This window comes from Falco naumanni, chromosome 12 (assembly GCF_017639655.2).
Source record: "Falco naumanni isolate bFalNau1 chromosome 12, bFalNau1.pat, whole genome shotgun sequence".
NCBI lineage: Eukaryota > Metazoa > Chordata > Aves > Falconiformes > Falconidae > Falco > Falco naumanni.
The window spans coordinates 17,329,379-17,354,633 of NC_054065.1; the positions used below are offsets into that span (position 1 = coordinate 17,329,379).

Genomic DNA, 25,255 nt, shown 5'->3' on the forward strand with positions numbered 1-25,255 from the left:
ACTGATGGAAAGAAAAGAGATTGTACTTTCATGTGGGATTGGAGCACGCCCCAGTGATGCAGCAAGCCCCAACACTCCTTTTCACTTGCCACACTCTCTCTTCCGCTTTCTCCTCCCCTAGTACCAGTCAATCTGTTCTGCCCTTCTCACCAAGTAACTGAGCACTGAACAGCATTTTCTGAAAATACAGTTTCTGTACCTGTCCTGTTTCGCCCACCTTGGATCACCCCACCAGTGGTAAGAGAAAAGGAAGCCCTTGGAGGGTGGAGAAGGGACAGGTGCAGCTGAGGTTCTGTCCTCTGCAATGCAAATAAAAGGTGTTTGGTGGTTTCTATATAGCTCTGTCTGTAATGTTTGCAGCACCCTGGAGGCAGATCCCAGGCTAAAAAGCCAGCGTGCCCTTCGTGCTCCCGCCTGCCTGTTCGTGGTGCAGGGAGTCTGAATTGCCCTGAGCTGAGGTCCCTGTTACTCTCGCTAACAGAGGCACTGTGCTAATACAGAAAAGTCAATAGAGACAGTGAAGGGATGATAATTTCTTTGTTCTCCTGGAAGAGGGAAGATACTTTGTTATGAGGTGCACAATACAGCTTTGTTAAGCAACATGTGAGCCTGGAGGCCTGGGACAGCTGATCCTTTAGGTGTATGAGGTAGCAGACAGCCATTCAGGCTCACTGGCTTAAGCATGCATCAAATTCACCTGGTTCACTGAATGTGAATCAGGATTGAGACATGACTAGTAAAAGCAACAGATGTATCATAAGATACTAAAGCCAAAGTAGAAAAAGTATTGGAACATCGCTTTGGTTCTGTTGACACAAGAGAATAACTTTGTGCTCTACTGAATCCATGCTATTTCAGGATTAGAAGCAGAATTGAAAGCCATAGAGTTGAAAGATCAATATCTGATGTCCTTGGTCCTATTGAACTGCTATTCTGTTGGCATTGCCCAGTAAAATATTTATCTTCTGGAATTGTTTTTTTCCATTTCTTGTCTGAAATACCAAACTTCCGTGAGATGGGCTATATGTTTGGAAATAATTAGTAAAATACAAATAGGTAAAGAGAATAAGCACTCTGAAATAACTGGCTTGGAAAAAGGTTACAAGAGTTGCTTGTAAACTGGAATCTGGGTGTGTTTCTTGCATCCATACTTCTTTTGTGTTTAAAGCAATAGCAGGTCACGTAGGTATTCACGTATCTCCTGTAGATATGTACAACAAAACCAGCTTGAGAGGTATGTTTCTTATTCCACCCTGACATCTGCATTTGGGAGAAGAGTTTGACAACGTGCTTTTCAAGTTCAAGGCCTTTACATGCTCACTGTGAATACTGAAGGTGGAAGAACATTTGTACACTTTATAATAAGGAATATTACATAGAGCATTTTAGTCTTTAAATACTTTGTCATATTTGGTAGTCATCAATGCTTATTTTCATTTCACTCCCAGAGAAACTAAGGCAAAAAGAGCCTGTGTAATTTCCTCTCTGAGCTACCTTGGAGCTTCATGCTGGTGTAAGGGGTCAAGCAGAAGTCTGCATTACTACATTTTATATTTTAGCTGTGAATTAAATATAATAAAAATTTGCTCGAATGCTTCTCTGACCAGAGCTGAGTAATTCTTTGTTTAATTTTTCTGTGGTTATGGCAAAGCAGAGATGATTACTAACAGTCTCCACAATGGTTTGGTGGCATTATACTTACAAAAAGACATTGCATGTGAAGATATTCTAGGATCAGTAAACAAAAGAACAGCTTGACTAATTGAACTGGTTTATAGTGTTGAAATACCTTCCAAGATATGAGAATCCCCAGTGGGCATAGGAGTGAACTGGATCATTCTCAGGCATGGTCTCTCCCCATTCCTAGCAAACCATCGTTATAGTCTATGAATTCAGGCCTGAAAAATGTTGAACAGAACCAAAAATGCAGGATGTGAGTACTTCAGCCTTGCAGAAACACCTCAGTTTAAGAGAGGAAGTTAATGTTCACGCTGGCTAAGAAAGAACACAGGTTTAAAATTGAGCTAGTACCTCTCAGCTGTGCATTAGAGCTTTTTTTTCACACTATATATAGGCAAGTTGATTTGGGGAGATGGGAAGGAGGTAAAGGAATAGCTCTGGCAATACTTATACATCCTTTTGTCCCCTAATAATGAGGTTTTTTAGATGACCTAATGAATAAACCCGAGGAGTTTATGGAGACAAAGTACCCATGAATTCAAGACAAGACAGGTGTGCCTTTGGCCATGAATTGTGGTTTAGCCTGGGTGATAGGATCACTTTTGGCAAAGAAAAGCTCATGTTCAGAAAAGATGTGAAGAACTTGGATGGAAACCTCCTTACTTGGCAGGAAGCCATATGAAGCAGGGGAATAATTTCCAGCTTGCTTACTTGCTAGTAAATGTTAAACTGTGTGATACAAGGTTATTCCTGCCTCGCAGTTTCTTAGCAATATTGGAAGTTCACTTACTCCTTAACTTCCTCAGTTTCTTTCTCTGTCATAAACTTGCTTTCATCTGAGGAGATGGTCTAAACTATATCAAATGTTACACTGGGAACAGTTCACACTCATACTGCGGACAGAAGAAACCCTGATTCTGATTTCAGAAAGAGCATCATTCTTAGTATGGTCTCAAAACCCATGGGACTGTCAAAGTCAACCCTGTGTGGGGCATGCAAAATTAGAGGTATTGGGGAGGTCTAGTCTGGGTTTTGTCTGGTGTGCAAAGGATGACAGCATGAAACCAAATAGGCAAAATTACCAATCAATTAGCTAGTCCAAAGATCTTTCATCTTTTTTTCATTATGACTCTGTGTGTTTTATCAGGCCTTTGTACATACCACCAAGATCAAAGGCAGGCCCTTCCTCAGGGCAGTTCAGTGGTGGCTCTGAGCAGAGTAGCCCTGTGTAATAATCTAAGTGTTGTCATTGCCAAGAGTGAACCAGGAGAAAGACTGGTATGCAAAGATTAAAGTTTGGGTTTCTTTTTTTTTAATGAATACTGTGCCCAAAATGCATAAAAAGTTGTATCTTGAGAAGATGGCTCTTACCACTTAGGCCTAGAAAGGAGGGGGGTTTCTAGTCTCTAGTTTATCTCTGATAACCGCTGCCCATTATATGGATAAAAAAGGAGCATACCAGGAGTTGAGACTTTTGCCAACATCTCAGGCAACTGAGCATTGTAAGTGATAATTACACTCTGGCAACAGGTTAAGCCAGATGTTCAGGAGCAGCTGCTATCGACCTGCTGGCAAAGTTAGTTGTTTCATGGTATGATGGAGTGATTCTTGGCACGTTTGTAGGAGAGGAGGGCATCAAACTGAGGAGAAATTACACTGAATATAAGGTGCAACAATATGCTGTGATGACAGAAATGTACATTGGTAATGGAGAACGGAGAGTCTTGAAGCTGATGGCAGCTCTGCAGAGGGTAGAAAAATACCTCCTGGGCATCATTAGTCAGTGATTTCTGCTCATCAAAAAGTGCCATTAGGAGTGGCATCTGGATCTGTTTCAAATAGTCTAGCTCTGGATTGTGGGAATGTAACCTGGAGGCTTTCTTGCATCACAGGTACTCAAAACTCAGGCACTTGAGATTTCTTTGCTAGCAAGTTTTGTGAGGAAAGGAACTACGAGGTTACGGTGGAAGGTCACAGGTAGTTTACTACTGGCACAGTGGAGGGGAAATACATGATAATCTTGGGTCTAACATTTCTTGAACCTCATGTACTTGTGTAATTCCTCTGACTCTCCTTCGTAAACAGCCCAAGAAGGCATCTCAGTGGTTGTGGAAGCAGTTGCAATGATAATAGCTTACTATCACAATGAGGATTTTGTGAGTTTCCCGTAGATAAGTAGACCATTCAGGGAAATGTTTTGAAGGAGCTTTACACATCTGTTCTCTCTAGTGGATTCAGAAGTGAGTTTTAAAAACTTGTCTTTATGGATAGCAAAATGTAACGAGTTTTTGTTTTCTTTGCATTTTGTACCGTATTTGAAAATGTTCTGAATAGGATAGTTTTGCATCTGTAAGTATGCTCAAAAGGCCATATTGCCTTAATTGTACCTTTGCGCAGATAATTTAGTCTCCAGACCAGAGTCCATTTGTGTTTTGTCATCCCTGAGAAGGGCACAGAATTCACTCTATGAAATGCATCTTTTCTGTGGAGTTTATAGGAAAAGTGAGTAGCACAGAGAAGAAGAAAATGTTTTAATGGTTTTTTTTTGCAAATATAAAACAGAAAGTGGACAAGCTTCACATACTATGTGGTGTATCTGTAACTAAATTCAATATAATTTAGTTTTATGTATGTCTTGAGATTTGCCTGACTGAATTGTCAGCATTTATATATGTAAAACACTTGATAACTTCAGAAGCCCAGGGTTGACCACAACTGTTTCTCAGCATGGAAGTTTTAAATTCCAGCACCCAGAATCTCTGTTTTTAAGGTGTTGTTTGCACAAAGTGGTGACATTTTTACTCAAAGTACCTTCGAATGAGATCCCACTTCTCAACCTTTGGTATTCATGCACATGTTTGCACATGAATGATCTTACATAAACAGGCATTTGCGTGCCTCATTGCTTCACTTTTCTTAGGTGAATGCTTATGAGAAAATATGCGTGCTTCTGGGAAGAGCTCATTAAAAGCTTCTTATCAGGGTTAAACTGTTTCAGGGATCCTTGGGGGATGATAGAGTTTGCTTGCTCATGGTTTGCTGTCCTTCAAAATAATATTGCTTGAGGGAAAACCGTGTAGGAAAAATAAGGTCATTTTACCCGTTGCTTACAAGAAAGTTCAGCTTTCTGACGGAGTGTTGCACAACTGTTTTAATGAAGAAACATATGGCATAAAGCTTGTGCTGGTCTAGATGTTATTTTCTGCTTACTCATCCCAGAGGGCTTAGTCTGTTATGTTTTTTTTGATATAAGCATAAACATTGTATAACCATTGGGGAGACTTTGTCTGTGATCAGATCTGCTCATGTTAATGTTTCCTTTAGGAACTAACAAGAACACCGCAAGTAAAAGTGTTTTTTATATTGAGGAAAGACTATAAAGTAAAATATACACAAATAATTGCTCTGTGTTTCCCTGGAATAAATATGAAGGGCAGATGAGTGAGAACATGTATCAAAAAGAGTGAGAACACGTATCAAAAAGCTCCAAGAATAAATACAAGAATAAATAATACTGTGATGCTCCTTTTTTATTGGTGTTGTTAAACTATATTGTTCCATTTCATAATGTACTTGTGTTAAGCTCTACTTCCCTAAAACTAACTTTGGGATGTGTAAACTCTTCAGGTCCAAAATCTTGCCTGAAATACATGGGGAAGCTGAACCTGTCTTCCCCCTACCTGCCCCCCCCCCCCCCCCCCCCCCCCCCGCCCCAGTTACAACCATTAAAGTGTATAACCCCATATATGTCCTGCTGCATAAGTATTCTGCCTTTAAATCCATACTTTTAGAACCAAAGCAATTGAGGGGAGCGATGGTATTTTGGGAGTTTCAGCGTTTATTTTTGCTATGTTTCTAAGCGCATGCCCTTCGTGGTATTCTGTAGCATTTAATAATTTCTCTGCAGAAAATTTTGAAGAATTTGTGGAATAAAATTAAAAAATACTAAACAACTGTTGCTCAGAATCCTAGAGTGGTACAGTATCTCTTATTTCTTGCTTTACTAAGGGTATTAACAACAGGTCCTTACAATTCAGGACCGTTTTAAGGTCCTCATCCTACCTTTAAATCGGTGAAACAGGCTCCCACTCTATCACATGTTTCTGTTGAATTCTGAAAGTCTCCACGCTGAGATCAGACTGCACTCTCTGAGGACATGGAATAGAAAAGCAAATGAGATGGAAAGAGTTAAGCATTAAAATTAACCATAACAATAATGTGACCTTTCCTGCTGTGGGCTGTAGATTATCATTTGTTCTGCAAATGGTTTTGCTTGTCCAAGAAATGTATGGTTGTTGGTTTTGAAATGGGATTGAGGTGAGGCACTGTTTGTCTTTGCTGCTTTGTGCAGCTGAACTTCCTTCAGAAAGATATGGTGGTTCCTCCAGACTATTTAAAAAACTGCAAGAATAGCAGCTGGGCCAGGAGATGGTGAAGGAACCTCTGGAAGACTAGAGCTTTAGATTAAATTCAGCATTTTAACTTCACAGGGGCAGGTCTGTTGGCTTGCTGTGAGGGGTTCTGCCAACTGCCCTGAATCTCGTTGTGTCCAGGGTGGTCAGTGCACGAGGCCATAGTTTGTGTGGTTTAAATTAACGTGTATTAACTGATGATCATGGACTCACCCCAGCCACTACTTATGATTAGAATCTGGGAGCTTAGCTATTAGTGATTGTTTAGCTACAGTGACCCAAATGCTGAAGAGTTTTTTTTCATTTGATTCGATTGTTGCTCTATCAAATAGGGAGAGCACTACACCCCTGGGAATGCAGGGGAAAGGGTTTTCATGAAGCTGTGATGCTTTGTCTCTAGTTAGGAAGTGCTCCAGCCAGCAGACCTGTTGATTATTTTGTGTTAAATGTTGTTTTTTGTTGATGCAAGAGAAGATGAGCTGGACATGAAGAGGTGATCAAAAATTGCCTAGAGGACTCCTGTCATGCTGATGTAACACATTGCTAAGCCAAAAAGAAGTGCACAGTAGTGCGAAAGCATTACGGGTAGGTGGTAAGTGCTTAGAGGAAGAGGCTGATTTAAATACCTCCTCTACATTATCATCCTGTGACTAAAATTCCTCTTTCTTTCTTTGTATTATTTATATCTACGGAAATTTCTGTAGAGCCACAAATGGCTTCAAGGTTCCACCCTCAGAGGTACTTTGAAAACTAGCAGCGAGAGAAAAGCCCTGCACCAGAGAGCTTCAAATCTAAATGGACCAGTGAGGCAAGAAAGATAGAAAGGTGCTACGCCATCCTCCTTCCACACCTTCAGTTCCTCCCTGTGTGGCTGCAGAGCCTCCTTCCTTCCCGTGGTCAGGGTGCTTCCTGAGCTAAAATGAGGCAAAAGCTGCTGGCGGGGCTTGGCTGGTATGGTCTTCATTTCTTAGTCCTCCTGCTGAAACTGATGCTCCTGCCTCTTGCCGCGGTGCCCTTTGGTGTACCCAGCAGGCTCCTGTGGCCACAGAGGGGGAAGGCGAGTGCCTGTGGCTTCCTGGGGCACGGGCCTTCTAAGAAGAGGTGTAGTGTTGTGGTGCTGGTACTGTTGTTCGTTTCTCTGCTCCCTCCGTCTGTTTTTTGGCCCTCTCTGCTGTGCCCTCCCTCCTTCCCGTGCCAGCGCGTGCTGGTCCCCCCTGGCCAGCCGAGTGCCCAGCTGTGCCATGCAGCTGGCATGGCGGGGGCAGGAGGCGAGGGCAGCCCCCGTACCAGCTGCGCCCTCACACAGGAAGGGCTCCGCAGGCTGTTTCCACATCTGCTGGCGAGGCGACGTGTCTGCCGAGTTACCAGTTGCGTGTGGCTTGCTGCCCTTGCAGCTGCGTGAAAGCTGTGGGGCTCTGTCCCGTCCTCCCCCCGCGCCCACCGCGGGGGGATGAGCGTGCCTGGGGGATGCTTGCAAGGTGGTTACTACCCCCTGCTCTGCCGAGCGCGGGAGCGGCAGCCGGCAGCACAGAGCGGGCATTCTTCAGGTTGGGGCACGTGCCTCTGGAGGGGCGAAACACAGACTGCGCCGAAAGTGAGTGTCGGGCATAGCAGGGATGGTAAAGTCTGTGCCCCCTCACTTTGAAGAACACCATCATCCTTTTTCATTGCTCCTCCTGTATCCCTGATGACTCCAAACGATATTCCATGTTCCATCTTTAAACTTGCTTGAATGTGTGTGTCCATGTCACCTTTTCACCCACACGCTGTAGTCACTGAGCTTCCCCTTGCAGTACTCCCAGCGACGTGACTGACTTCTTTTCGGCAGAAGGTAGTTTGTCTTCGGGGAGTATTTGTTAAATGCGATACAGTCTTGAATTAATGTCCAACATAAGCGTTGTTGAAAGAAAATGGATCCCACCTATTGTGCAGCAGGTATAATGGGGCTTCTTAAGCACGGTTTGGGAATAACCCAGTTCCTTAATTAACTGCTTTTTTCTATGCCAAACCCAAGCTGCTCAGGCAGTTTTATTCTCTTCCCATGTCTGGGAGGCAGTACGGTGTTTAAAGACTTCAGTAAATCTACATGTTGATTTTTAATAACACCTGTGTCTTGAGGCTGATTATGGGGGATCACTGTCATTAGTCAGTCATCTTGTTTAAGCTTATGAACCAGTATGTTGTCAAAAATATCTCTGTTTTGGAAGAAATCTGACACCTTTTTGCACTATTTCTTTAACAGATTAGTTTGCTTTTCCTCAGCTCCTGTGCAAAGGGAGTCTGCCACCCTGGAACCAAGCTCCTGTTTGAAATAACTAGCATATACCTATGAAGTATTCATGAAAGGATTCAGGCTTTTTGTTTGCTCTTTAATTATTCCTAATTAAACATCAGAGGATCGCTCAAGATAGTTGAAAGCTAAAATGCTTTTTGTGCACAGAACTCTTCAGATCATCAGCTCTCGGTTATTTACCTGCCATGGTACTGCTGATGAGTGGGTCAGGTTTGTCTTCTGTGAAGGAGAAAAACAAAAGCACTTTCAAATGTCTGAATTCTATGGGTGCGTGTAGGCTCTGGCTAACAGTCGTGCACCTGTGCTGTGGTGGTAGCAGCCATCAGAGTGGTACTGTGTCTCACCGTGTGCTCTGCCCCAGTCCTCCCACATCTGTCTCTGCAGCCAGGCTCTACCTGATACAGAGGGTGCTGCTATGTGATGGGTGTCTTTGTTCCAGGAGTGGGAAAGGGCAGGAGGTGAACAGCCTTTTTCTGTCCTCTTACCAGAGTTGCTCCTCTGTTCCCCTAGGAAAGTGCTGAATGTTAACCAGGCAGAGCCCATATGGAAGTAGTGTTGGCCCCTGCTGTGCCATGATAAATATTCACCCCATCTCCATGAACTGCCAGAGAACAGGAGGTTTAGTGACTGGGACCTCTAATGCCCCTAAGCCCCATTGACTTTCAACTCAGGATGTTATGGGTGATGCCTGAAGGATTAAAGCTTCTGTCGCAGCCCAGGATGTGTTGTAGCAGGAGTGTATTTCTCATACATCACTGGCTTATGGCTTTAGGAAGAAATGGGTTGCGTGGATTTTGTCTATAGATGCATTATGCTTTGAACGGAAGCCTTGCTTTTCCCAGATTTAAACCATGGCATGTGCTTGTGCTGTCATCATGCTACAAGCTAAAAAAAGGTACCCTTACTCCCTCGCCATCTCCATGCCCTTTGACAGGTATATCCAGCATCTTTCAGACAACTCTGAACCAGAGTTGAACCTTATATATTCGTACTGAGCAGGTCTAGTGACACCCATAGCAACCTTGATGGTAAAGGAGGAGCGCTCTGTGACCTCCTAACTGTGCAGTGTACTTGTTACTTGTTCCACAGATGGTCTGGGCAGCTACTTAGGCATTTAGAGGATCAGAAACGAGCCTTTCTCTGATTACTGTTATGTACTGTGACCACTAATTTGCTTTCCAAAGCAAGGGTGGGATGGAGATTTGTTTGTCATATTAAGCAAAAGTTAGTCAAGAAAAAGTAAATCCAAGCCAAGACTGTTTTGAGATTACAATTTCAAGTTTATCGGAGTGGTGTGGGGGTTGACAGTGTCGCCTGTTGTGGCACCATCCCGTAATTGCGTGTATTCCCTTGTAAGGCTCTTTGTGCATCTCCCTCTATTCCTGTTGACTCGTGACAAAAAGCTCTGAGGAGCACTGGCGGGTTTGTGTTGCAGCTAGGGACGGCTCTGTAATGAATCCTCGAGTGGGAATTTCCATCTCCGCTTCTAGCTTCTGTCTCCTGCTGTGAGTTATCTATCTACGTGTGGCTCATCTATCTGTATGTGGCTCATGGTTTAGGTGGCCTAACGAAGCAGGAAGGTCCTAGTCCAGACCCAGGTCCTAGACGTGTTGTACAAAGACATGGGGGGAAATCGGCTTCTCTGTGCAGGAGCATGGTCAGCACAGCAGGCATTTGCTCACCAGACTGTCTTAAGCCACTGATTTGGAAGATATGGAACATGTTTGTGACCCTACCCCCAAAGCAGTTAATAAGATTTTATTTTCATTTGAGCGTGTTCACAGAGTGGAAGGCACTGTGACTCCCTTGCGTCAATATACAGCCTGAGCTCCTGTAAATTACAAGGGATGTAATAAGATGGCTTTCTGCCATCTTTAAGGTTTAGCAGGTTTAACAGAAAAATTCCATAATGCCATTTTTTTTTTCGCTGTTGCTTGCAAACAGGAAATGAATAAGCAAAGACAAACCATTATAACTGTGGTTTCAGAGGCTGTTCAGCTTGAAACAAAGGGATTTCTTCACATTCAACCTCATTAGTCTGATTAGTGGCTTGTAAAATGAAGCATGAAAATGAAACATGACATAGACACGAATTGATTGTACTAAAATCTACACTAACTGCTGCTTGAAAATGAAAGGATGACAGCCATCTTCTCTGAGCTGTTGAAAAAGTTAAGTTTTCAAAACAGCTCATTTTTTAGAGCCTGTATATTACATTTCTGTAGGGGAGACATTAAGTACCTAAAAAATCCAAGTAAGTCAGGTGATTTTTTTGTTTGTTTTTTAATAAAGCAGAAAAATCTGAAGATGAACTGAAGATGCGAATTATCAGTTGAAAGAAATGTTGGGCAGGGACTTGTTACGACTGGGTAGAAAGGATGACAGTCTACTTGTTTCCAGTTTAGAAATGGAGAGAATAGTTGGCATTATTTTCAGAAAGGCCTCTTTGTGTCCTGCTGACTTCTGCCTTCAAATGAACTCTGTCCTGTTTCCTTGGTTATTGCAAAAATACCTGTTTGGTGGGATCTTGACTGGCGATCCTGCAGGCGGGTGAGTTTACTCTTTCAGCATTAGCTCAGTTACCGGCACCGTGTGGCACAGGTGCAACAGTCTCCTGTATCTGGCATTAGCTGTACAGCTATGACATATGTCTTTAAAATTCAGTTTTGAACGCATAGTTTTCTTAACAGAGCTCAGTCCCGCAAGCCTGTATCTCTTTGGAGATGGATTTAGTTCCATGTGCGTCTCTTACTGTCAAAACTAGGCCTACCTGCAGTGTGTGCTGCACGTGACCGAGTGACTGTCCACGTCCTTTTTCTTATGTAGCTCACTTAAAAATAAATAAATAAATAAATGTGGATTTACATTTTGGTGTTGCAGCAATACTACTTTCAAAGATGAGTCACCGGTGGTACAGATAAGATCCCAGAACTCCTTTTGTAATTTTGTGGTCTACATTTCCAATAAGAGCATCTGGAAAAGGATTTCTAAATGCTGTTGGATGTTGGGAAAAAGCAAGCTGGAGGTGTTCACCCAGGAGAAAAATTTGACATTTTGGAAGTGCGGGAAGGCAGGATATGGCTGAGGGGTGCAGCAAACTGGGGAGGTAACTGACCGCTCTGAAATCAGCTGTTGTGAGTGAGGGATGCTGAGCACGTGTGCTCGGGAGACCCTTGCAATGCCCCTTTTGATCGTAGCGAGCTGCTGCCATTACGGTTTGGCTCTCTGGGAGGAACAGGGTAGGACACTAGCATAGTGGGTGTGCTGTGCTGTCGCCCTTCAGGCAGTGAACCTTGGGGGTCTAGTGTGAAAGTGGAAAGTACAGTTTTTGGAAAGCTTCCTGGGGCAATTTCCTCTTAAGCAGCTTTTGCCGTGCATGATGTTGCTCTGTGGTGCTCAGCCACAAAGTATTTCTGTGAACCATGGAAGTAAATGCATTGCCAGGCTTATTTACCCTCTTGTTCCATATATAAGTGAATTGTGCATTATCTGCATTAAGTCTAAGTAGTTGGGTTTCATATAGGTGACCTATGTTGGGGACAGCACGTGAAATGAACAGCTTGTTCAGCCACTGTGCTTCTGGCCTGTGACCCAAGGAAGAGCAGTGTCTGCTGGGCACAGCCGCAGCATGTCCTGCATCACGCTAAGCGCTCCCGTGTCAGGGTCAGGAGTGCCCTATGGAGAGCATGAGTTCCTGCTATAGGCTGCAGCAGACCCATTTTCCAGGGGCTTGGGAATGGTCACCCCTCAGCAACCGGTTTGTAGCGTGGGCTTTGTGAACATGTGGGATTTGTTTCCTTGGCATGGGTCGGGCCACAGTTTTGCCTGTAAGAATCAAATACTCTTTGACCGATTTCTATGGAAAGGAGGAGTGATGTGGGCAAAACGGAAGGGGAGGAAGAAGGTCACTTCTGCTTTCTTGGGAATGTCCTGGGGAATGGCTCAGCAGGAGATGGAGCATTTCCTGCTCTCCGAGATGGCTTATTTGGGATCCAGTCTCAACATACCCACCAGGGAAGGCATTCTCCTGGCTGGTTTTGAAGAGGACCCGCTCTGAGCAGGTTTCAGGACAAGTCTTTTGGGTATGCCTAGCATGCTGCTCTGCCATTTAGAGGCACCTGTTGTGGCTCTTGAGCACTGGGCACAGACACTTTTCACCCTGTTTATTATTTTCAGCACAGGTTTGTGGAATTGGTGCACTGAACAGGACAGAAGAAATCCTGGATAAACAAAATCATATTTAGCTAAGTGTATGTGTTTCTAATACAAAACCTCAGTGCAAACAAACCTTGCCCAGCAGGGAAAGAATGAGAGTCCTGTTAACTTGAACATTCCCTGTCTTTCCAATGAACTGAAATGAGTTCCAGATACTTCTTTGGTTCCTGGTTCCTCTGCTGGTTACCCAGAAAAGTATTTTAGTGACTTTGTTTTTTCTGAAGGTGCTTTCTTGGTTTTGCATGGAGGGAGGGAGAATGTGTAAGAGGAGAGGTTGGAGAAGTCAATCTAAAAATGAAAGCAGAAGTTGAAGTGTTGATTTGGTCTATTAAGATATAATTGATGGTTACGAAAGCCAGGTTTTGGTCCACTTTTCAGAGTGCTTGGAAGGCTTTGCACAGACTGTGCTTGCTGTTGATCCAGCGAAGGGAGAAAGAGATACTAGAAAGGAGCAAATCCAGCATGTAATTGTTCAGGGTGTTGCCTATCATTAAACAGAATCGTTTCTGCAGAAGAGAAATTTTGAAAGGGGAGAGGGATGTTGACCAAAAATTAAAGTATTAAATGTTGGTGTCTCCTTTATGTTTGAGATTTCTGCAGTGATTGGACTGGCCCTAAAAGCCAGTGCACTCCAAAAGCTGACTAAAGATTAAACGAATTGAAGGTGTGAACAGCCACCTGTGTTAGAAAGTGTAAATCTGCTGGAAAATGCAAGCGCCATTGTAGTGGAGCAAGCACAGGAAAGTTCATCTCAGTGTTTGCAGCCTAAGTTAATATAATGGAGAGCAACCTGTTTCCCAGTAAACTTCCATTGGTTTGCTTTCTGTGAACTCCAGTGTGCTTTGGAGTCTAAGTCTAAGCAGTCCTTCCAGCCGCTGTGGTTAAGACGCAGCAATTTCCATAGCAGCTAGCACATGAGCTGCTGTTGCCTCCAGCTGCCCGTTCCTGTCCGGTGTCAAAGGCAGCAGTAGCTGGTGCCGGCTGGCTGGCAGGTAGTCTTTGCAAGCCAGGCTCATGCATGTGAGCATGTTCCCTAATGAGGCATCTTAACCACATTACTAACTAACTGAGAGGCATGACTGAAGAGAATTAAGTAACTCCTTGATTAGAGGAATTTAGGACTTCAAGGAAAATGTTCCATCTGAGACCCGTGGCACATCACAAGCTGCCAAGAATGTGGGATGGGTTTCAGACAAAAGAAATGTCAGTGGTGCTTCCAAACTAAAAGGTTTTTCTCAATTTTTTTTTTGTTTGTTTGCTTTTTTGTTTGGAGCCATTTTTAATGTGTACCTCCAAAAATGGGGTACATACCAATAGCTAGAACTTTCCTATGGTGCTGTTGTAGCTTCAGTTGACTAAGGAAAGCAACAAGGAACAGAGCCCAGGGAAGTGAGAGTCGAGGGTGAGCTCAGAGGCAGCCCTGGATAACCAAAAGGCAGCTGCTGTGCTGTCTGTTGGCCTGTGCTAAGGGAGTAGAACAGGGATGTGTGACAGATTTTGTTGTCCTAAGAAAATATTGTTAAGGATTTTCTTTTTTCTTAGAAATTGTTTCTTCTCCTCTTGGGAAGCCTAAAATAAGAGAGTTAGAGGAGGAGAAAAAAAAAGGAAGAAAATAATGCTGTTTTAGTAAATGTAGGTGAATATTTCCAGTTCTCCACTGTAGCTCTTAAAAATAAAATTAAAAAAAAAAAAATCTGGCATGTCTGTGAATAGCTTTATGTAGCTCCTCAGGGAGCAACAACAGCTGAAACCTTCACCATCTAGGACTGGAGCAGTTGTGTGTTACAGTGAATGTTTTTCTGTACTCTGCCCACTGTTGGCAAGCATGATGAAATCACCTACTGTCCTTAGGTCTGTAGAGCTTAGAGGCTGGTGTCTCAACTGAAAAGACGGTTGGAATTTGCTCCAGGTTATTTGGACTTTTTTGTAGTTTTGTTAGTAATCACAATATACACTGGGATGTTGAGAATTCCCTATAGTATTTTGTTGTAACCATTTGTTCAATGAAGTGTGAAGCTTACCTGCGTGAAGTCTATGGTCTAGGAAAAATGTTGGCTTGATCATTTTAAAAAGATGGTAGACTTGAAAATCAGCCAGAGACTGAGACCAGCCCACGTCATGAGAGCTTGGCAATACTGCCCAATTTTTCAGCAGAATGTAATGAGTGTTGAACAGCATAGTTGGGATCAGTGCTATGCTGTTAGAGATACAAGATCTGGTGCCAAGAAATGGTGCTTTTAGGCACTGAAAGATGATGGACACTTAATTTTAAGCACTTTTTCTGGCCTACTGGTGGTGGTGGTGTGTCAAAACTTTTAAAAAGCCATAATAAATCCCTGTTCAGCAGAACAAAACTTGGCTATTGATGCAATCTATGTATTATGTTTCTGGCCAGGGTTTGGGTCTTTTGAGTATGTAAATTGTATTATCAGAGCTAAGTTGTCCAGGATGTTCATTACATAGGGGAAAAAAACACTAGAATTTGCTAACATGAAAAGTGTTTAGCTGGGGGTGGGTGGAGCTGAAGGCACCACTGATATGTTCCTTAAACTACTTGAACATGGGAGTCGTGAATGCTGAAAGCACTTCAGAATGCGAGTGCTAGCAATAAGCTATGTTTGGACACCCCCAAAAAATAATGCCTGGCAGCACTATTTTATATTAGCAGTTAGCAGTTACAACAGAAATTGATCAGAACAGGTTAATTTCTACTCGTGAGATTAGCTTTTTTTTTTTAACCATCGATTGGGTTAGAATCTGGAATGCTTAGTCTTTGTCAAAGTGCCCTGAAGATCAGTGGGATGCTTTAAAAGGGAGCGTAAGGCACAGCACCATTCACCATTCGCTCCTCACTGCTGTGTGTTGTGCGATTGCTGTTAATTACAACAGTTGTAGAAACAAGGAGTTACTTTCTATGCCTGCTGAGCATCCCATCTAGAAAAGGAGGCGATGACAGTCCACTTCTGCAGGTTATTCAGAAGATTCTCTGTTGTTTGAGAAGCTCTCGGTGTCTGTATGGGCATTTACCAGAAGGGTCAAGCACCAACAGCTTCCATGCAGTCCAGCATGCATTTTAAGTGTATGGTTGGAGATGAATTTCTTCATGTGTCTGCCCTCCTACCGCGTGATCGGTGTAATACAGGCAAAACTGGCCATTTCTATACGGAAAGGATTTTCATGATGAAAACCAGCATTGGGATAAAGTACTGGGTGGGTAAAGCAGGAGCTTGGATGGGGGAAAACTCATTGTTTATGACTGGCAGAATATGATGGCTAATGTTACTCCCATAAAAACTGAAGTGGGGAACTGTGCCAATTTGGCCTCTAAAATGTAATTTTGTTTATTAATTGTTCTTTTTAAGGGTAGCATTACAAGATGCAGCCTTAGCTCCTCAGACAGAAATACACTTTTGAAATGAAAGCAGCAGTCTGAACCAAGGGCCTTGTTTCAGAAAGGCGCTCTGCACGGCATTGATTCTCTGTGGGAGGAAAGCTGGGTAAACTCCACAAAAAGGTTGGTGGTGCAGACCTCTTCCCAGCTCTCAAATACAGGTAACTTGTGTTTGTTCTTTCATTCTTCAAAGATCAATGCAAACCTTTATTTTCTATAAATAATTTAATAAATACTTTTGTTTTACAATGATACAACAAATAACAAATTCATAGCAAACGAGTCACAAAGAATTTAGGATCAGTATACTTTAATAAGATATCAGTGTCAAAATACATTTCCTTATCAAGTTAAAGTTCCCATACGTTATAATATAGTCAATAAGAATTCAGCAATATAGATTATGAAATAATTATGATAAAAAGTATGATTAATATTAAGACATGGAATATTTTTTCAGAGTGTTTTAGTAAACTGTTAGGCTATAACATTTTTAATGCTGAAACTACACAAATAAACAGAAGAGCAGTATTCAAGTGTCTTTATCCTTGAAGCCTTTAATTCCTTGCCACTGCAAATTTACTTGCCAATTTTCATCAGATTTTGATGCTTATAATATATTTTTTCCACACGGTAATAACTTCACTTTAGGAGTAGATTATTTTTGGTAATAAACTCTTGTAAGATTGCCTACAATAGGCCCCTACAAGGGGCTATATTTTTATTTTTATTTTTTATACTGTGTACCAATAACAAAAGTCAGCTTTTCTAAGTATGTGTGGTTAAGACTCGCTTAACCCAGCGAACTCTGAAGTGCTCTGTGAAACCAAGGCTCCCTCTCTGCAAGTGTCAGTGCATGATACAAAGCAATTTTATAAACCCAGCTTCAGCAGAATCAGAAGTCTCAAAAGAACCTATCTTTGTTCTAAGTTTCTGGGCCAGATTTCTTGCCTTTTTTTGCATTGCCACTGTTCTGTTTTCTTTAGTGAACCTATGGTGATTTATACCAGTGGAGGAAACAAAATGATATAGCCCAACGTATATCTAGGTCTGTATGTATTTTAAAGTCAGAACTGCTCACCTGCTGTTTATTATTTTAATATTTTTGCTCTTTAAATATGTTTTAATTTAAACCTTTGAATCCCTTTGCCTTTGAAAGCATTCAAAGCCTTATTTTTTAAAATACATGCATGACAACAAATGATAGTTGGAAAGGAGCTCTGAAAATGTCTGGTTGCCTTTTAATGACATTTTAGCTGCTGATTAATGTAAGGCAAGTAAAAACAAGAGAGACCTGCCTGCCAGCTGTTCATCTCACTACAAAATCCTCAATTCTTTTTGTCTACTTATAGCTGAGTTAGCCTAATATGCTGGGAAATACTACTTAAACTTTTAGTTTTAACGATTCAATATTGCAATTATGTTGGTATCTAGCATATAAAATGAAAAAAGGGTAACATTAATCAGAGGTGTTAGTACTGGCCGCTGGTCAGATTCCTGAAATATCAGCAACATCATAACAAATACTACTCTCTCTAGCAGAAACAGCTCTTAAAGTTGTTGTGTCCTAGATACAGCAAAAGTACCAAGAGATGATTAACAACTGACCCAGAGACAAATTAAAAATATTTAAAAAAATTTTTAGTGGGGAAAAAGAAAAAAAGGAAACAACAAACCAAGAAACCTCTGCACAAATTGAAAACACAGGTCTAAGTCCTCCACTGGGGTAAATCTGTAGGACTCCCTTGGCTGTAGAGCTAAGCCAGGTTAAGGCAGCTGAGAATGTGGTTTGCGTCTGAGGAAAAAAAGCTTACAACGTGCAACTTTCACAGATACCCACAAGCACTGCAGTTCACCATTCGCATTTCTTTCAACCAAGTGTATAAAAATGATGGGAAGGGGAGGGGGGGTGGAAAGCTGGGATTTTTCTTTTAGTATGGTTTTGCACAAGTTATGTAAGTTACAATATGATAAATGCTGGAAAACAGAAAGACTCAAAGGATTTCAATTTGGCAGATCAACAAAAAACTGTGGTCGGAGATCAAATTTGTTTCGTTCATCTTTGGCAATAAAAGTAAATCTTTGCAGTACTGCAGCCAAAGTATCACATGATGAGGCATTTATACCACAGCTTTTTATTAGCATGAAATTTGAAGAAAGTGTCAGCATATAAATTACAGGTAATGAGATAAGGGGAGGGTAATCAAACTCTCTAAACAACACTTTAATTGCAATAGAGAAAATACAGTAGATGTATTTCTTTAGTATGAATAATAAAGTGAGTAACTTCAAAAGGCCACTATTTGGTAACGTGGACAGGTTCAATATCTAAGTAAAATCCTGTAAAAGTGTATTGGTATTAGAAATTGTCTACTTGCAAAAATATATTTAAAAACTGAAGCTGTTTTGAACAGTATAGGCCATGGAATATCGCAGGGTCGCTCAGGTTGCCTGGTCCAGTGCTCTGAGCAGTTCACTGCCTTGCAGAAGCGTAGACCTGCCCAAAACGGGGACGTTCACCTCACAGTCATATCTTGTCAACTCGGGCAACAAGTAGGGTTCAAAAGAGGGCCCCAGCAGGCGACTGGTCATACCTGGAAGAGATCACTGAAGTAAGTCGTGAGACCAGAGAGAGAAGTTCTTTCCTCCCTCTTCTGTTTATACCAGTTATAATTTCATTTATATGCGCAAACCACCAACAGTTACAGGTTTCAGAGCAAACCTGTGCATCACTCTGCCTTGAACTGTTGGAAGCGTGTCACACAGACACATGCGGTTTTTCACCTCTACCCCAATTTAGATTCGTCTGAGAAAAACAATATTGATGCAGATGAGGAAAGCTGCAGTAAACAACAGAGTTTCTAAATTGGCACCCACTCCCCTTATATATTAGAAAGGACATTTGTATGTCCCATTTAATTACTTATTTTAACTTTTAAGAGGGCACATGTTAAAACTAACCTACAAACCTCCCATATCAGTGCTGCAAGAGAAGTTTTTAGTACAATTTAATCAACTCCATTGCAAGACAGGAGTATGGATGGAGGATGACTGGACCTCCAAGGTAAAAGTGTTAATTGAGATGAAGGGCAAAGGGATTTTTTCCAGCATGTATGAAAAGTGTAAAAATCAATGTTTCACACTAAACAACTAATTTTTCATGTGATGGAGCAATACCTAGTTGGCTCTTAGTTTATCGTCATCCTCTATATTTTTTTAAAATGTTTTTCTTTCATGGAGTCAGTATTGGGACTAAATACCAACATTTTCCAGTTTCTGTATTTGACAGCTCTTACCTGATGCTTTATGAACTGGCTGGACACTATAGTCCTGACAGTGGGAACTGTAGAATGGAAGGGGAAACGCTCCTGCTTTCACATTCTCACCAGGACTGCCACAGGTGGGTGGCTGCTGCTGCTGCAGCTGATTCATTGGTTGGCTCAGACCTCTCGAGTTACAGACAAATTCATCTGATTTACACAGAAGGAAAAAAAAAATTAAATTAAGACAGCGTAATAATTATAGTAGATAATACTAATTCAACGCAAAGGGATCCTCGGCGTGATGGTCACATGGAGCAGGCACACTTACATCTTGTGACAAATGAAGTCCAGAAGCAGCACTAGCTCTAGAAGTGGTACTGCACCCCAGATATGCTTGTGTAAGGAAACACAATGTTGTAGAAAGTATCAGTCCTAGCTCTGAGATGGCCATACCTTGGGTCAGCAAGAGGTAAACCCATCTCTGTTACCTCCAAGGCAAGGGTGTGAACACACATGAAACCACCTACCTGGTATTTATCAAATGTACCTTAAATTGTTCAGCTCTTAGTGATACAACCTGATCTTTAATTTTAGCTTAGTGTAATATTTACAGAGCTTGCATTTCATTTTGAAAGAACTTTTGTTTCTGTTCAACCTGTCTCTCAAAATTGTTTTGATACGTAACATTGCAAAACCATTTTCTTTTGTCTTACCAGTAAGAACACTTGTGCTGAGAGACTTCTTTTCTGTAACCAAGGAACAGTTTTCCCCTTTGAGAAATTTCATTCTTTTCCACATTAGGTGAGAGGGGTTAATGACAGATGGATCTCCCTGCAATGTGAAGAAAAGCAAAACACATAATTACACTGATGATGATGGTGAGTCCAAAGTTCTGAAGGTGATGCATTTCTTATGATTACCCCACTCAGCTGTTGCAATGCTTGTTCTTCGTAATCCAGTTGTCGCTTCAGTTTCAAACTGTTAGACAGAGCAATTCTTGCTGGGTTTACATCTATGCCTCGTTGCCCAAAAGCATCCAGGGGCCTGTGGAGAAAAGATCTCTGGGTAAGTGAGCAACGAGGCAGATCTAAACCATCTTGTTCATTTATACAGATTCTTCTTTCATTTAAAGACATTTAAGGTGTCTTTGACACATGCCAGTGGACAGACCTCAAACCTCAAATGTTTTTCTTTCCTTTTGTTAGTCATCCCACAAGCTTTGGAAACTTTTGACTTTTGGGATCAAAGACTAATGAAAGTCTAGCATAAACAGCCTCTAGGGCTCTCCAGGCAGACATAAAAATGCCATGGAAAAGAGATCATGTGATTTTTGAGGACAGGATTTTGAGTGCCACGCCTGTCCCCTGGTTTTGCATATTAAATCTGAACACACAGGTTGCTGGCTGGGGACAAACCCTCTGTTTCCAGGTTCATATTCAGACAGTGGTATTTCTACCAACAAGAAATCCCAGAAAGCAAACTGCAGGCAAAAACCGCACAGCTCCACGTTTTGAAATGACCGTTGCAGTTCTATGGATTTCCTGAATGTTTCAGTGTGACCAACACCCAAGACCCACAGAGACACTTCTGGCTGTGACAGGAAACTTACAGGACTGTATCCTCTGATCTACATCTCATCGCATACTGTTCACGTGTGTAAGAGAGTGAACAAGGTGAGGAAAGGCTGTAGAAAAAGAGCCTCTAATTTTACATCTTAGTTGTAGTATTTACATATGCCAACAATAAGTGTACTGTCGTCCCTTGCTCTCCCCTGTTTTCTGTTGTGCAAAAAATATATGCAAGGTAAGAAAGCATGCATGGCTCCCAGCTTACTGCTGGACCAGTAAGCCTTTTCAGTACTTTCCTTAAACAGCATAAAGTCAAGCAGGCCTTGCAAAATTGCTGGGGTATTTTTTACCTGACCAGCAAGAAATCCATTCTTGCGTCCTTACAGGCAATGAAAAATCAGCCCACTTCTGCTTCCACCAGACTGACGGCCACTGGGAGAGCACTACGCTAATTTCACCAGAGGTGCAGCCTGATGCCTATCAAAACAACTTATTCCAGCTGAATTGAGAAAAAGATTTTTTTCAAGAATATGACCCTCCTCATTGCCCAAAGCCTTTTCGTAGTAAAATACATAGTTATACCACAAAAGGTCTTACCTTCTTTTATATGTGGGCATGCTCGGAGAATGCACTGGTGGCCCTGAGGAGGAACTTGATAGGGATCCTGAGTATTTATCCACAAGTCTCCATTTAGCAGGAACATACTCTAACAGGGGATCAGGTGGCCACTGGGTGTTTGGTCTTCCTCCCATTGAAGACAGGGGAGTGCTGGCTTGGTCATGGTATGGTGGCAGTGATGACCTACTCACATCGTTGAAGAACACTGATGACAGGGACCCATGACCAGGATTCATTTTTTTATTTGATAGCTGTGGGCGATATTTCTCTGGGAGAAAGTGATTCTGTGAAGCAGAAGGAAGGGGCTGGAAGATGGTACTCATGCTACTTAGACTCTGCTGGGTATTTTGTGCACTTTCAGAGAGAGGACATTCTTCTTGGCAGATTGGACTGAGCTGAAAATCTTCTCCATCCATAGGAATGTAAGGAGCCAAGGTTTCAAGGTCCAGTTCATTGAAGTCAGTCTGCGCAGGAATAAAGTAAGTTCATAAGAAACTAAAAGTTAATAATAAATTTACCTACATGAAACTGGCCAGCTCTTATTTAAAGATGTCTTATTTCTATAACTAGCATACATGTTCGTCATATCACCACCAGCAAAGTAAGACAAGAAACTGAAGAAAAAAACCCTCCCAGATAAGCAGTATTTGCTAAAGCAGCTTGCATGTAACCCGTAACAGTGTGATCTGAAGCAGATCTTGTGTTTCATTACGTTTTGAATAACTTGTCTGCCAAGACTCTATAACATGTGGCATGTAGTTCAACCTCAGGCTTTTTCATGCTAAAATAGAAAACATATCTTCCGCATAATCCAGCTACATGGAAAAAAAAAAGTATATAAACATGCAAAAGTTTTAAAAAACATAGTTGGAAGGACACTTGCACTTAAATCTTAAATTAATTTGTCTTGGCATTTGACCAAAGCTGAACAGAGAGAGAAATCAATGTTGGCCCACCTGTCACCTCATGACAGGGGCACTTTTCTAACACTCATTTTTCCCACCAAAGCTGCTGATGTGGTGGGACACACCTGAGCAAGTGGATACTGAATCACACAAAACTGAAGTTTGCACATGTCAAGTCTTAGCATTGAGTTTGATCCTGATCCACAATTTCCTCCTATCTGTCCACTCTTTCTATCACTTTCCTTAATGTTACTATGTTCAGACTTACATAAAATTTCTTCAGGACATGGACTACAGCCTACCTAAGCCTGCAAATTGCACTGGCAGACTGAAGCACCTCATTTGGGCCCCAGTCACCCCAAACTCTCCACAGGATTAATAGGAGGAGATGAGTGTGTGGTCTGAGCTGCCAGCCAGCAATGCCTGTTCCTTTCTCTTAATTGAAATGCCTTTACTAAAGGCTTATGCTCTTTTATAGTTAAGTATCTAAAGTTAGGTGGGCTGAATCAGGCCTACGCCTTTTATTCACTAGCTCACTTGACGTAATGTTATGATAGTGGATTTATTTATTTATAGAGGGAATTTCTACACTTACACCCTGAATAGAATGCAGGAGATGGAGACTATATGTTAGTTTATGTGCAAGTAATCGTCACATCTCTGAACTCCTCTAATAAGTAAACCAAGAAAAATATATAAAAAATTACAGTTTTCATTTTGTAAAGGAGGTATGTGCTATGAGGGGCACTCCTTTTTCATTTGGCTTTTTTGTATTTTGTTCTAGAAAGGATGTTTACTGGCTAGTCATTAGGCCAGATTAAAAAAGAAAAATTGGTGCTGCTTGTATTCCTATCTAGTCTACAGAAGCCTCTGAATTCTGAAAGGTTTCTGCTGCTTCTTTCTTCTTAGTAGTGCTGCCACAGTGACACCGTAAAGTACTCGCTTCAGAGTTAGGGATAGCAATTTACACACCAGCTTTTAACAATGTTGTGCATCAAAACTTCGGTGTATATGTACAAATGCAGTTTGCATATTAGATCATGATACCTGCACTTATGACATGCATCTGTACTACCTGCTAGCAGGAGACTGGTTTTCTGGCTTTTGGAAGAGAGATTAGTTCCTTACCTGGGAGGTGCACTGACTTTTTGATTCTGTGTCCATAGCAAAAAGTTTTTCAATCACTTCAATCTTAAAATCTTCATCCACAGAATTGTAATAATCTCCTGGGCTGCTTGGCTGCACAGAAATAAGAATTTGCCATAAGTGGCAAGACAACCACAGTATTGGCTTAGCATCATGCTGCTTATAACGTACTGTTCAGTAACGTATCTTTTCTATGAAAAGCAAATGGCCAGACTCTATGTATAGTGTCCTCAGAACCCCAAAGTGTCCACTTCTATCATATGCTTTTCTCCAACGTGAGATTACTTGTCACTACAAAACACAGGCACACCCTATAGAGGAACCTAGTTGTTGTTTAAGTGTTTTTTGGCAAGTCAGACAAGGAACATGAAATGTACACTATTAAATTATATAAATATAAAAAGAAGGGAGATGCTCAACAATACCCTCAATGCCTTTCTTAAGATATTGGACACCCTCTAGTAAAGGCTGGCTGAGAGTGGCTCCTGCTCTTGGGGGCAATGCCCTAAAAAAGCACGTTCATTCTTTCAGTGGGGAACTCCGCAGAGCTGCTCTCAAAGCCCGAGCTGGGTAAGCTTTCTAAAGACTATATAGCTTCTAGTTAACAAACGGAAGGAGGATGGGTCTGGTGCAACGTTGCTAGCAGCCAGACTGTCTACATTGGCCTTATATTTAAGGCTAACTCCAGGAAGGAAAGATGGTAGCACATTCTTCTACCAGTTCTTTTATAGGTTATAGTAATTACTGAGGGACAGCCGGGAGAAAATGAGGATTGCAATGTAAAGGCAGGATGTAGTTCCCATTTTACTATTGATACTTAAGATATATGCAGTACAGGAGGGATATAGATACACTGGGCCTTGTTAATAAGCAACGAGATAGGACTGCTAACGTGAAAAAGTCATCTACATATGTCGATGGGACTCACATACAAAACATAACATGCATATTTTTTTTAAAGCTCTTACCGTGGAACAGCTACTGTTGCTGCTTGCACTTGGTGTACTGCTTCCAGGTGCAATCTGCAGCATTGTAAAGGATGGTATCGTCAGTGTTTCACCTTGAGCAGCGTGGCTTTTTGCTTCCACTGGCCATGATTTGTTTGGTGTCAAAACAGCACTGGTGAAGGCAGGGGCTTCCTCAAACTTCTGTGTCCCTGGATGGGGTTTTAACAATATTAATGAATACTTTTAGCTTGTGCTGTGTTATGATATAATTGCAGCTATTCATTAAAAGTAAACACCGCTCCCAGTTGCCATGACAATAAGTTGGCATAGACTTAATGCATGTTGTTTAGTCAGCAAGAAAGCCTGATTCTGCTCTCATTCACAGAAATTTTCCACTGGTGTGAGCACGTGGGCTCTTACAGCCATTACTCCCAATTTGTACACACAGCAAACAGACCTTGTCTATTAAATTTCTAAATGTAGGCTCACACACAGCTCTTTGTTGCACAAGAATTATTTATACAAACTAACCAAAATCCAGGGAAATAATGGCATCGCCAGGTGTTGGTGCCAGCTGAGCAAGTTCCTCTGGTTCCTCCTTTAACTTGGTAAACAAGAAGTCACTCTTCTCCATCCCGGGGATGCCACTCTCATAGGCGGTGCTCATCGTCAGCAGGTGAGGCTTGAAGAGCGATTCCGTTTGGTCCATGGAGAACACAACATCATTCTTCTCAATTTCACTAACAAGAAAATAGGTTTTAGGCATTTTGCACTCTAAAACAAAAAAGATGTGGCTAATGTAGGCAGTAAAATCTCT

The 25,255-nt window shown here is 41.8% G+C and overlaps 1 protein-coding gene and 1 long non-coding RNA gene across 6 annotated transcripts in view; one reads left to right on the plus strand and one right to left on the minus strand.

The window, feature by feature from the left end:
- The window catches only part of LOC121096191, a 38,151-nt gene extending 20,510 nt beyond the window's left edge, over positions 1–17,641 (plus strand). The window contains exon 2 of the long non-coding RNA XR_005830382.1: positions 15,963–17,641. This is a non-coding gene — a long non-coding RNA (uncharacterized LOC121096191). The remainder of the gene's footprint in view (positions 1–15,962) is intronic.
- The window catches only part of EPAS1 (endothelial PAS domain protein 1), a 115,685-nt gene continuing 107,159 nt past the window's right edge, over positions 16,730–25,255 (minus strand). For all 5 annotated transcript variants that reach the window (XM_040611936.1, XM_040611937.1, XM_040611939.1 and 2 more), the window contains 8 exons: positions 24,970–25,178; positions 24,460–24,647; positions 23,474–23,584; positions 21,420–21,904; positions 20,175–20,298; positions 19,968–20,085; positions 19,288–19,461; positions 16,730–18,585 (listed from right to left, as the gene is read on the minus strand). In XM_040611936.1, the coding sequence (XP_040467870.1) occupies positions 18,434–18,585; positions 19,288–19,461; positions 19,968–20,085; positions 20,175–20,298; positions 21,420–21,904; positions 23,474–23,584; positions 24,460–24,647; positions 24,970–25,178 (1,561 nt within the window). In that variant the 3' untranslated portion in view covers positions 16,730–18,433. The remainder of the gene's footprint in view (positions 18,586–19,287; positions 19,462–19,967; positions 20,086–20,174; positions 20,299–21,419; positions 21,905–23,473; positions 23,585–24,459; positions 24,648–24,969; positions 25,179–25,255) is intronic.